The sequence below is a fragment of the Dipodomys ordii genome, unplaced genomic scaffold (genome assembly GCF_000151885.1).
Source record: "Dipodomys ordii isolate 6190 unplaced genomic scaffold, Dord_2.0 Scaffold107, whole genome shotgun sequence".
In the NCBI taxonomy this organism is placed as follows: Eukaryota; Metazoa; Chordata; class Mammalia; order Rodentia; family Heteromyidae; genus Dipodomys; species Dipodomys ordii.
In genome coordinates this window covers 3,513,603-3,524,605 of record NW_012267323.1, presented here as the reverse complement: position 1 = coordinate 3,524,605, position 11,003 = coordinate 3,513,603, and the positions used below count along the sequence as shown (strand labels likewise).

At 47.5% G+C, this 11,003-nt stretch overlaps 2 protein-coding genes across 4 annotated transcripts in view; both read right to left on the bottom strand.

Annotated features, from left to right (window-relative positions):
• Positions 1-2,228: 2,228 nt before the first annotated feature.
• Positions 2,229-3,323, bottom strand: Gpx1 (glutathione peroxidase 1). Its single transcript, XM_013028248.1, has 2 exons — positions 3,008-3,323; positions 2,229-2,798 (listed from the first exon to the last, which is right to left on the bottom strand). The coding sequence occupies exons 1-2, from the start codon at positions 3,272-3,274 to the stop codon at positions 2,439-2,441; spliced, it is 627 nt and encodes a 208-aa protein (XP_012883702.1). The 5' UTR covers positions 3,275-3,323; the 3' UTR covers positions 2,229-2,438.
• Positions 3,324-4,418: 1,095 nt separating this feature from the next.
• The window catches only part of Rhoa (ras homolog family member A), a 33,923-nt gene continuing 27,338 nt past the window's right edge, over positions 4,419-11,003 (bottom strand). For 2 of the 3 annotated variants that reach the window (XM_013028127.1, XM_013028129.1), the window contains exons 5-6: positions 7,062-7,192; positions 4,832-5,689 (exon numbers count right to left, since the gene is read on the bottom strand). In XM_013028127.1, the coding sequence (XP_012883581.1) occupies positions 5,516-5,689; positions 7,062-7,192 (305 nt within the window). In that variant the 3' untranslated portion in view covers positions 4,832-5,515. Of the gene's footprint in view, positions 5,690-7,061; positions 7,193-11,003 lie in introns of all 3 variants that reach the window. The other variant, XM_013028128.1, reaches the window with a different exon arrangement.

Sequence of the window (11,003 nt, the reverse complement as noted above, 5' to 3'; positions counted from 1 at the left end):
GCCGAGTTCAAGCCCCACGACCGACAAAAAAAAGAAAAATTCTTTGAGACTTCTATCTCGAGTTAACTAGCAACATGTCAGACTGGAGGTATAGCTCAAGTTGTAGAGTGCCAGCAGTGATTGAACAGAGAAAAAAAAAAACATGAGAGTTCAAGGCCCTGAATTCAAACATTGGTACTTGTACTCCCTGCCCCCTCTTTCTCCCTCCCCCCAAAAAAAGCAGGCCTGGGACCCAAGGAGAAAGGGTGATTCACTACATAGCCTGTAGGGAAGAGGTTTGAGTCAGTTTGGGAAGTCCTGGGTCTGTAGCTTAATCACAGAATAGCTAATAGCTCAGGATGTACTGACTCAGGAGAGTTGCTAGACTTCTCACAGTCTTGCTGGAATACCATTGAGGACCCTAGGTCTCCAGACCTTCCAATTCAGTAGCTATGGAATATAAATTCTTACATGCACCAGGTGATTTCTAGCCACTGTAATTTAGTTCTTAGAATAGGACCTTCTACCTCCCAGAAATGTAGCTACCTGGCTATCCCCTCTCTTCTATCCCTGAGTTCTTTTGCTCAAGGCTAGCACTCTACCACTTTGAGCCACAGCTCCACTTCTATTTTCTGGTGGTTAATTAGAGATAAAGAGGCTCCTGGACTTTCTCCTGCTGGCTTTGAGTCCTGATTCTCAGATGTCAGCCTTCTAAATAAGATTATAGGTATGAGCCATCCGCACCTGCCCAGCTTTTGCCTGGCTATCTTCTGCTTGCTTGCTGAGATAAGCACTTATCCCAGCTGATTTTTCTTTTCTTTTTTCTTCTATTGGTGCTAGAGATCAAAGCCAAGCCTACTACTCTCTATTACTACTACTACTGCTGCTGCTGCTCTAGTCAGTTATATCCCTGGCTCCTAACTAGACATTCTTTATGAAACAGCCTTTTCCTTGGTCCCTTGTGTACATCCTTATCCTTTTCCAGATGCCTTTTTCTGCCACCTGACCCAGGTTTGTGAATCTGTAAGGCCTTAGGCCAATCTCCTTAATCTGATCTTTTCTAGAGGCTGCTGTCCTGTTGGCCAAACTGATAACTTCAACCCATAATTTTGCTCCTGAACTTTTTTGGGTTGTGGGGGTAGTTGGTCCTGGAGCTTGAACTGGTATTCTAGGAGCTGTACCTGAGCTTTTTTTTTTTCTCAAGACTAGCCCTCTAACATGAGCCATAGCCTCACTTCCAGCCTTTTTTTTATTTTCTTTTTGTCAGTCCTGGGTCTTGAACTCAGGGCCTGAGCGTAACCACTTTCCCCTAAACTTGCTCCTTTGTTGCTTTGCCAATAATGCTAAATCTGGGCCTGGGGATTTCACCCAGTGATATGAGTTCAGACATAGGAAGGACCTGGGAGCTACCAACTTGGGCACTGGTCTCCGGTCCACAACTAGGACTGAGGAATTTTGCCAACCTTATCTTCCCAAGCAAAAGCTACACCCAGGTGCTGCAGAGGTCTCTTCTGTGTGATAGAAAATGGCACTAGGTCTGTCTTGAAACGATTATTGGCCACAGGTTCAACAGATGAAAGGGATAGGACCATAGCAACAGCAGGGTTCTAAGATAAACCCTAGCCTAGGCTTGAATATGCAGTTGCCTGTAACTCAGTACAGGCTATACATGAGTGGCAGCAATAGATAAAAGCACTAGGGGGGGAGGGGGGAGGCTGGGAAGGGATGTGAAGGGTAAACAAAGGAGGAGGCTACAATGCTTGGTAAGAAATGTACGCATTATCCTGCCCATGTAATTGTAACTCCTCTGTACAGTATGTTCACAAATAAAATTTAAAAAAAAAAAGCACTAGGTAGCAGTATTGGAAACTCATTGCACCAAACTGACAGTGTAAGGTGGAATTGTTTGGGCTTAATGCTTGAGGACCTAAATATAAGCAGGGGCCCATGTTACTTATTTTGCAAAAATCATCTCAAGAGTCCAGCAAATTCTTACAGAGGCCAGAGCTAGTCTTGGGATTAGACCATTGGTCTGTCCCTGTCTCCCTCTATTAATATCTCCTAGGAGAAACTGAGGGATAAGGGGCAGAAATCCCACAAAGATATATACAAGATATATATATATATATCCCACTAGATATATACAAAAGTGATGTAATTCAGAATTTGGATTAAATTCCTGATATGATAATTATAGGGGGGGGTAAAAAAAATGACATTACCTGACACAGAAAACAGGATAAACGCAGTTGTCTGATATGAAGCACTTTATTAATCAGGAAAACTGCCTGGATTTGGGCAGAAAGGCAGAGGGAATGGGCAGGACCAGCGCCCACCTCAGTGGATTCTCCTAGAAATCAAGCGTTCTTCCATGCAGTTTAGAGGAAACGCCTTCATGGGTGGAATCCCCAAAGTGGGCAGCCGAGTCCGCCCCAGCGTGCGTGGACAGGAGGGCTGCTTTAGGCAGAGCTGGGACCCTTGCTCAGCAGAGCTTCGATGTCACCCTCTATATCGATGGTGGGAAAGCGGCGGCTGTACCGCCGCACCGGCACCCCGTCCGGCCCCACCAGGAACTTCTCAAAGTTCCAGGCGACGTCGTTGCGGCTCACGGGCGACCAGATGACTAACTTGGGGTCCGTTATGAACCCTATGGGGTCGTCGCTGGGCGCGGGCAGGGCCCCCCGCAGGAAGGCGAAGAGTGGATGCGCCTTGGCACCATTCACCTCGCACTTCTCGAAGAGTGTGAAGTTGGGCTCGAACCCGCCACCCGGCCGGACGTACTTGAGGGTATTTAGAATCTCGTCGTTCTCAGAGTTCTCCTGCAGGAGGGAGAGGAGAGGGAGGTCAGCTAGGGCCTGGGGGCCGCGCGTGGAGGGGGGGGACCTTATAGCCACAGACAAAGGGCCCTCCCCCTTCCTATGAGTCACCAGGGTATTTCCTTCTTTGCACAATCCCCAAGGCGGGCCAGAATTCCAAGCCGCTAGGCGCGTCGGGAGGGAAGCGGGCGGGCGCCCCCCGCCCCACACACCTGATGTCCAAACTGGTTGCACGGGAACCCCAGGACGACCAGGCCGCGGGGCCCGAGCCGCCGCTGCAGCTCGTTCATCTGGGTGTAGTCCCGGACCGTGGTGCCTCAGAGCGACGCCACGTTCTCGATGAGCAGCACCTTGCCCCGCAGGGAGCCCAGGCACACGGGCTCCCCGCCGGACAGCGGGCGCGCCGAGAAGTCGTACACGGTGGACGGGACGGCGGCGGCCACGGCCGCCGTGGCGGTCGAGGTCTGGGCAGCACACATGGTGGCCCGCGTCTGCAAAGCCGGGCGGGAGAACTACCGGCGGGCCGGGAGGCGCCTCCTTTTAACTGGCCGGCGGGGCCGTCACGTGACCCCGGCACCTTTCCGGCCTGCCAGCCCGCTGCGCGCGGCCCGCCCCTCCCCCGGGTCCCGCCGCATCCGGCCCCGCCCACCCCCTCCCCGAGCCGCGCCCCTCCCCCAGCCCGGGGAGGCGGGAGGGAGGGCGCGTCGGGCGGAACTTCAGCCTAACCCACACCGGGTGGGGCCGAGAACGAGTCCGGTCAGGCCCAGGAAACCCAGGGCGGTTCCAGTGGCAGCTACCTGCGTTACCCCACCGGAAGGCCCCGGGGCCGGAGGGCTCCGATTTGCTCCAAAGTTTCCTAATTAGGGTGCGGACTCCCCCACCCCCCTTCACCCGGCCTAGGAGAACAGCCGTTGGCCTAGGCAACAGCCGGAAGCAGCTCGCAAACAGCCGGCTCCGGGCAGGGCTCCCCGCAGGCTGCCACCAGCCAGATGCTCAGCCTCCACCGGAGACGGGAGTCCTAGGCTTAGAGGAAGGGTGCCACAGCCGGGGCATTAAGGACTCTAAATCAGGCTTCTGGGCCTTTTGCCGCTCACAGGGCTTGAGCTCTTTTCAAGGATAGCACTCGATCACTTTGAAGCCACAGCACCATTTCCGGCCTTTGAGTGCTGAATTGGAGAAGAGTCTCATGGACTTTTCTGCCTGGGCTAGCTTCAATCGGCAATTCTCATATCTCAGCCTCTCGAGTAGCTAGATTACAAGTGTGAGCTGCTAGGCCTTACCCGATTTTTTACTGACTCCAGGGAAGCACACCTTTCTACAGTTTTTTAGTAACAGCACAGGCTCAGAGGTCCTGCTCCAGCTTTCCGGGGTGGAGCCTTCTGACCAGATTCCTACCTACTTCCAATCTGAACTTGAGACACACGATCTTTTCCTAGATTCTTGAAGGAGCCAGGTTAGTGCTGGATCAGTGAAAGGGTGGGGTGGGGGCCAACCCACGACAGAGCTGGTACTTTCTACACCCTGTTCTCCAAGGTGAACTAGGTCAGCTGGGCTGAGTCCTTCCTTCCGTCCTCTGGTCCCCAGCCCCTGGAGAAAAGCAAAACACACACCAGGATACAGGAAGTTTAGAAAACTGCCTTTATTCTATTACTTGGAAAAATTAACTGGTACAGAAAAAAAGTTTAGTCAGCTGGAGAGAAGAGAAACCCCAGTGTCTCTCACGAGAGCTGGTGGCTCCTGTGGGAGGGAACCTGGATACAGGAAGAAAGGAGCACTGTGAATTAGAGCCAGACCCTGCAGTCCAGGTGAAAAAGGCTATGCCAAGTGTCTTATTTGCCTCAGGCGTGAAACCAAATTCCTATATAATTAGCCCAGCTCCCAAACAGGGTACTGGGAGATGAGGGAGGGGCTGTTTTCAGTGAAATGGCCATATTTTATCAGAGAAATTGACAAAACGGGAACTTTAAAAATGAATTTTTCCATCTGACTTTATTTCCGGATACACTCGTATTTTTTTTTGTTTTCTTAAAAAAACATTTTTTTTGTGGGAATGGCAAGTATCAGTATTAGGAAATCGAATTATACAAAAAATACTACATCTAGTCTGGGGTAGATATATTTATTTTTGGTAACATACATTAAGTGGCACTAATTACACAGTAACTATAAGGTAACTAACATGAAACCACAGAACTGTAACTCTGCCACAGCTGCCAAGGACTTGCCTTTCTGGCTGAGTACATTTTCCCAAAAAAAAAAAAAAAAACCAAAAAAAAACTAGATGTCCACCCAGAGCTGGGCCATTGAAAATCTATGAAGGAGTAGAAGCTCTGATAGTGGCGACTCACCAGAGTTCCTTGCAGCTGAGAGATGATAGGCAGGACATGTTAGTTATAAAGTAGTTACAGCCTAATTCACAAAAGTTACCATTTCTCTTTCTAGAAAGAAGCATGAAGAAATTCCTTGAATTAGCGCCTGGTGTGTCAGGTGGAGTGCAGAGAGAGGGCTGTCAGAGCAGTGTCAGAAGGACCCTGGCAGGTCAGACGGGTTGGACATCATTAATAATCATAGTTGGCTTCTAAATACTGGTAGCAAGATGACTTCTGATTTGTAATCTTAGGTAAATTATAGATAAATGAAAAAGGCCAGTAATCATACACTAAGATTAATAAACAGCACTTCGAAATTAACCGCGTGAGGGCTGTGCTCGCAGCAAGGTTTCACAAGACAAGGCACCCAGATTTTTTCTTCCCACGTCTGGCTTGCAGAGCGGCTCTTGTGGCCATTTCAAAAACCTCTCTCACTCCGTCTTTGGTCTTTGCTGAACACTCCATGTACCCAAAAGCGCCAATCCTGTTGGCCATATCTCTGCCCTCTTCAGGTTTAACTGGCTCCTGGTGGAGAGAGAAAAGTCCTTTCAGCTGAAAGCCTCCCTTAGGGGCACCGTATTTAAATTCAGTTAGCCACCTCCAGCAATTCTCTTGCACCACAGCTCTACTCCCCGGCCTCTACCTGGTTATTCTAACCAATGGCTTAGTTGATCCAAAATCTCACATACATTTCTGACCAGGCTAGCTTTGAACTGAGATTCTCAGTGCTTAGGACCCTCCCAAGTTCCAAGCCCTTAATACCCATACCCCAACAACAAAGCTCCAAGCAGCCCTGGATGATTTTTTTTTTTTCTGGGTCAGTGGTGGGGCTTGAACTCTGGGCTTGGGCACCATTCCTGCACTCTTCCGCTCAAGGTGAGCGCTCTGCTGCTTGAGTCACAGTGCCACTTCTGGTTTTCTAATGGTTTATTGGAGATAAGAGTCTCAAGGACTTTTCTGCCCTGGCTGGCTTTGAACTGTGATCCTCAGATCTCTGCCTTCTGAGTAGCTAGGATGATAGGCATGAGCCACCGGCGCCCAGCTTGCCCTGGATGATTATTTTAAGGAGATAGTCCAAAACAAGCTCTTAGGTCTTCTAGTATTAGTTTTACAAAGGACATCTGCCCACATATGGAAACATAAGAGCTTGCCCTTAATAAAAGAAAAGCCAGTGGATCTTGAGTTTCTCAGGTTGAAGCCCTCTGCATTCTCCCTGCCATGGGAAGGTCTGCCATTAGGCCACCTAGCTTCTGAAAGAGGCCAAGATCTACCCCCATCATTACTTATTACAAAGACATTAGGGTTTAAACTCTGGGCCTGAGCGTTGTCCCTCAGCTCTTCTGCTCAAGGCAAGTGCTTGACCACTTGAGCCACAGTGCCACTTGCGATTTTCTGATGGTTAAGTGGAGAGAAGATTCTCAACAGACTTTCTTGCCTGGGCTGGCTTTGAAGCATGTGCACAGCCCTCCTGAGCAGCTAGGATTATAGGCGTGAGCCACCAGTGCCCAGCAACACTAGGGCTTCCCATTTGAATTTCCTTACCTTTAGGATTTCCTGATCCTTCAAGTTGCTACCTCAGCCTCTTATATACCCAGGTAATAACTGGAAATCGAGAATGTGATAAAACTCCTGCATACATCTGGTGTCACTAAGATGGTTCCCTCCTAGACTTAGTCAATTCTTTGGGAATCTCAGAGCCCATTTCACAGGACTAAGGAAATCTTAAGGTTCCTTCTGTACAGGTCCCAGTAAACAAGGGCCAGGCAGACAAGATTTCTGGGCCTCTAAAACAACCTGGTCATGATTGGTTTTGCTGGTGCTCAAGTTCAAAAATACTATTAGGAAAACAGATTCTCTGCACTCCCCATCCCATTCCCATCTTTCTCCCAAACCATGCCTGCTTCATCTTAGCTAACTCCCGCCTTGTGTGCTCATCATTCCGAAGATCCTTCTTGTTTCCAACCAGGATAATGGGCACGTTGGGACAGAAATGCTTAACTTCTGGAGTCCATTTTTCTGGGATGTTTTCTGAAAGAAATATGCACAGATTTGGGATATATTAAAATTTCATCTTGAGGACTCCAAAGTTCTCCATTAAATTGCAAAGACAACTCCTTTGCTGCTTTAGATGTTGGACCACTTAATAGAAACCAGTTAGATTCAAAACCATAGAAAAAGACTAAGTCTACCATAAACACTGAAAATTCCCAGCGTCTATCAGTCCAAGAGTATTGCTCTGCTCCTTTGGAAGTAAAGCCCAAGTTAGGGCTCTATAAGAACAAAGGATTTAAACACAAGATGGTATCACAATAGGACTGCCTGCCCCAAAGGCTATGCCTGTCATTGTTGGCAGATGATTCAGACCAGAAATTACAGAAAGGGTCTCAATTCCAGTACCATAGTAGGCTTGGGTTCCACATGTTCTCCTATCTTGTCCATGGGCCCACAAAACCTTGAGCCATTACAAATGACTCAAGAATGAAGCTGGGTGCTAGTGGCTTACACTCATAATCCTAGCTAATCAGAAAGTTGAAATTCAAGAATTAAGGCGCCAAGTCAGCCCAGGCCAAAAAAATCCTCACCACTCCTATCTCCAAAGTATCTAGCAAAAAGCAAGGCGGGAGGCTGGCTCAAGCAGTAGATCAAAAAAGTGAGCAAGGCTGAGGCCCTGAATTCAAACCCTGGTACTGGTAGGGAAAAAAAAAAAACAAAGAGAGGCAGTATTTTGCCAACACTGTACCATACTAAACTAGGAAAGGTTGTATTGTATCATGATGTATAATTTAACTTTCAGTGCCACTTAGCTTAGTTTCAAGACTGAATTATTTTTTAACCTTTAAAATTTTTTTATTGTGGGTAATGGGGCTTGAATTCAGGGCCTGGGCACTGTCCCTGAGCTCTTTTGCTCAAGACTAGTGCTCTACCACTAGGAACTACAGTGCCACTTCCTGTTTTGAGTGGTTAATTGGAGATTAAGAGCCTCAAGGGGACTTTAATGCCTGGGCTGACTTTGAACTGCAATCTTCAGATCTCAGCTTCCTTGAGCATAGCTAGGATTACAGGCATGAGCCACCAATCCCAGCATTTTCTTAGCTTTTTTTTTTTTTTTTTGGGTCCAGTCGTGGGGCCATAACTCAGGGCCTGGGCACTGTCCCTTAGCTCTTCAGCTCAAGGTTAGCGCTCTACCACTTGAGCCACAGCGCCACTTCCGGCTTTTTTCTTTTTGCTTATGTGGTGCCGAGGAATCGAACCCAGGGCCTCAGGCATGCAAGGCAAGTACTCTACCACTGAGCCACCTTCCCAGCCCTTTCTCAGCTGATACTCAACTATTTAAGCCATACTTCCACCTCCAACTTTTTGCTGGTTAATTGTAGATAAGAATCTAATGGTGGACTGGGAATGTAGCTTAGTGACAGAGTGCTTGCTTAGCATGCGTGAAATTCTGGGTTCGATTTCTCAGTACCACATACACAGAAAAAGCCACTGTGGCTGAAGTGGTAGAGTGCTAGCCTTGAGCAAAAGAAGCTCAGGGACAGTGCCCAGGCCCCCTGAGTTCAAGGCCCCCCCCCCACCGCCCAAAAAAAGATCTCATGGACTTTCCTGAAGCTTGATCATTAGAACTTAGCCTTCCTAGTAACTAGGATTATAGGCATGAGCCACAGGTGCCTGGCTTGATTTTAATTACTTTTAAATTTTAACCTCGTAATCAATCAGGTGAAGGTTGACCATATATCTACCAACTACTAGTCTATAAACCAAATTTTAGGTTGTTCTTTAAAAAGTAGGCTCTTTGGCTAGGAATATGGCTTAATGGTAGAGGGGTTGCCTAGCATGCATGAAACCCTGGGTTCAATTCCTCAGTACCACATAATCAGAAAAGGCTGGAAAGTGGCACTGTGGCTCAAGTGGTAGAACACTAGCCTTGAGCATAATAGGGAAGCTCGGGGTCAGCCCAGGCCCTAAGTTCAAGCTCCAGGACTGGCCAAAAAAAAAAGTAAAATAAAGGCTCTTTGTTGGGTAAAAGGTTATTCCCAGATTGGAAACATTTTCTTTTCTTTTTTTTTTGGGGGGGGTCTGGTTGTGGGGCCTGAACTCTGGGCCTGGGCACTGTCCTTCAGGCTCTTCAGCTCAAGGCGAGCGCTCTACCACTTGAGCCACAGTGCCACTTCCGGCTTTTTTTCTTTTTGCTTATGTGGTGCTGGGGAATCGAACCCAGGGCCTCAGGCATGCAAGGCAAGCGCTCTACCACTGAGCCACCTTCCCAGCCCCAGATTGGAAACATTTTCTGTATCTTCCCCCTGTAGTCCTCTACTCAATCTTGGCTGCCACAATCATGCAGACAGAAAGCGCGAGGACACTTTTTCTTGCATCTGTACTGGAAACCTTAGCAGCAGACAGTAACTGCCCTAGGGCTGTCAAATAGATGCATACATTATATTTTTGGACTCATTTTCTAATTTGACACCCAGATCCAGACCCAGACCATGGCATACTATCCAGCCAGGTAAAATCAAACCCAAGTCCAGCTGTAGAGTGACATTGTTAGTTCTATACCTCCAACCCCAGCTTTTTTTCTTTTTCTTTTTTGGAAATGGGTGATACTGGGAATTGAACTCAAGGACTCAGGCCTTTTAAGCAGGTGGTCTACCACTTGAGCCACACCTCCAGTCAAGTTCTGGTCTATGTGCCAGTACAGGGGCTTGAACTCAGAGCCTATACTTTCCCTTAACTTTTTTTGCTCAAGACTAGTGCTCTACCACTTGAGCCACAGCTCTGCTTCTGGCTTTTTGATAGTTAACTGAAGAATCTCATACACTTTTCCTCCCTAGGCTGGCCTAGAACCACAATCTTCAGGATCTCAGCCTCCTGAGCAGGCATGAGCCACTAGTACCTGGCAAGAGACAAGTTCTTGAAAGAAAAAAGTTGAGACTACAGAAAAATGATTTGCTTGAAAGTATTTTATCCCTAGAGGACTACATCCTGGATGATCAGAGCAAGGTCACAGAGCCCTCCTCATTCCCACAGGGTTTAGATGAAATTCTTCATGCTTGTATCTAAAATGTCAAATAGTTCCATTTTCCCTATGACCTAAAAAGAGCCTCTAGGGCTGTCCAGTAGGCTCTGAAGGAAAGGTAGATTAACTAGAAAACCAAATCACAACTGCTGAGAATGACGTGAATGAACTAATGGCAAGGCATTCTTGCTCTCATTTTTAGTCCTGGCTCAATCTTAGCCTGATTCCTTGAGCTTCATGATTCTGAGGCAAACTGTTCAACATTCTAGAGTGAAGCCAATACCATCACTAAAATGGGGACAGGAGAAGCTGGGTGCCAGTGTCTTACACCTTGTAATCTGTAACAGGAGGCTGAGATCTAAGGATGGCAGTTTGAAGTCAGGTAGAGAGAAGTCCACAAGACTCATTTCTAATTAACCACCAAAAATCTGGAAGTAGAGCAATGGCTCAAGTGGTAGAGTGCTAGCCTTGGATAAAAAAGCTAAATGTAAGGCCCTGACTTGATGCCCCAATACTGGCTCGAAAACACACAAACACACACACATGACAACCATGAAAAGAATACTGAGGCTTTAACCCTAACTATCCAGCACAAGCCCCAATCACTAACAGGCCCTAAAAGGTTGCGTTAATGATAACAATATTCTTGGTCTATTTACTGTCCTGTCATGACAGAGTGCTATAGCATCAAGTAAGACATCTCAGCGTCTTCAGCATAATGTACATGTAGCGATTTATAGCAAGACTCCATTTCCAAATCAAACCAAACTGATTAAACAAAAATACTTGTAACTCTAGCTTTTATTTTTTTCTTTTTTGCCTCCA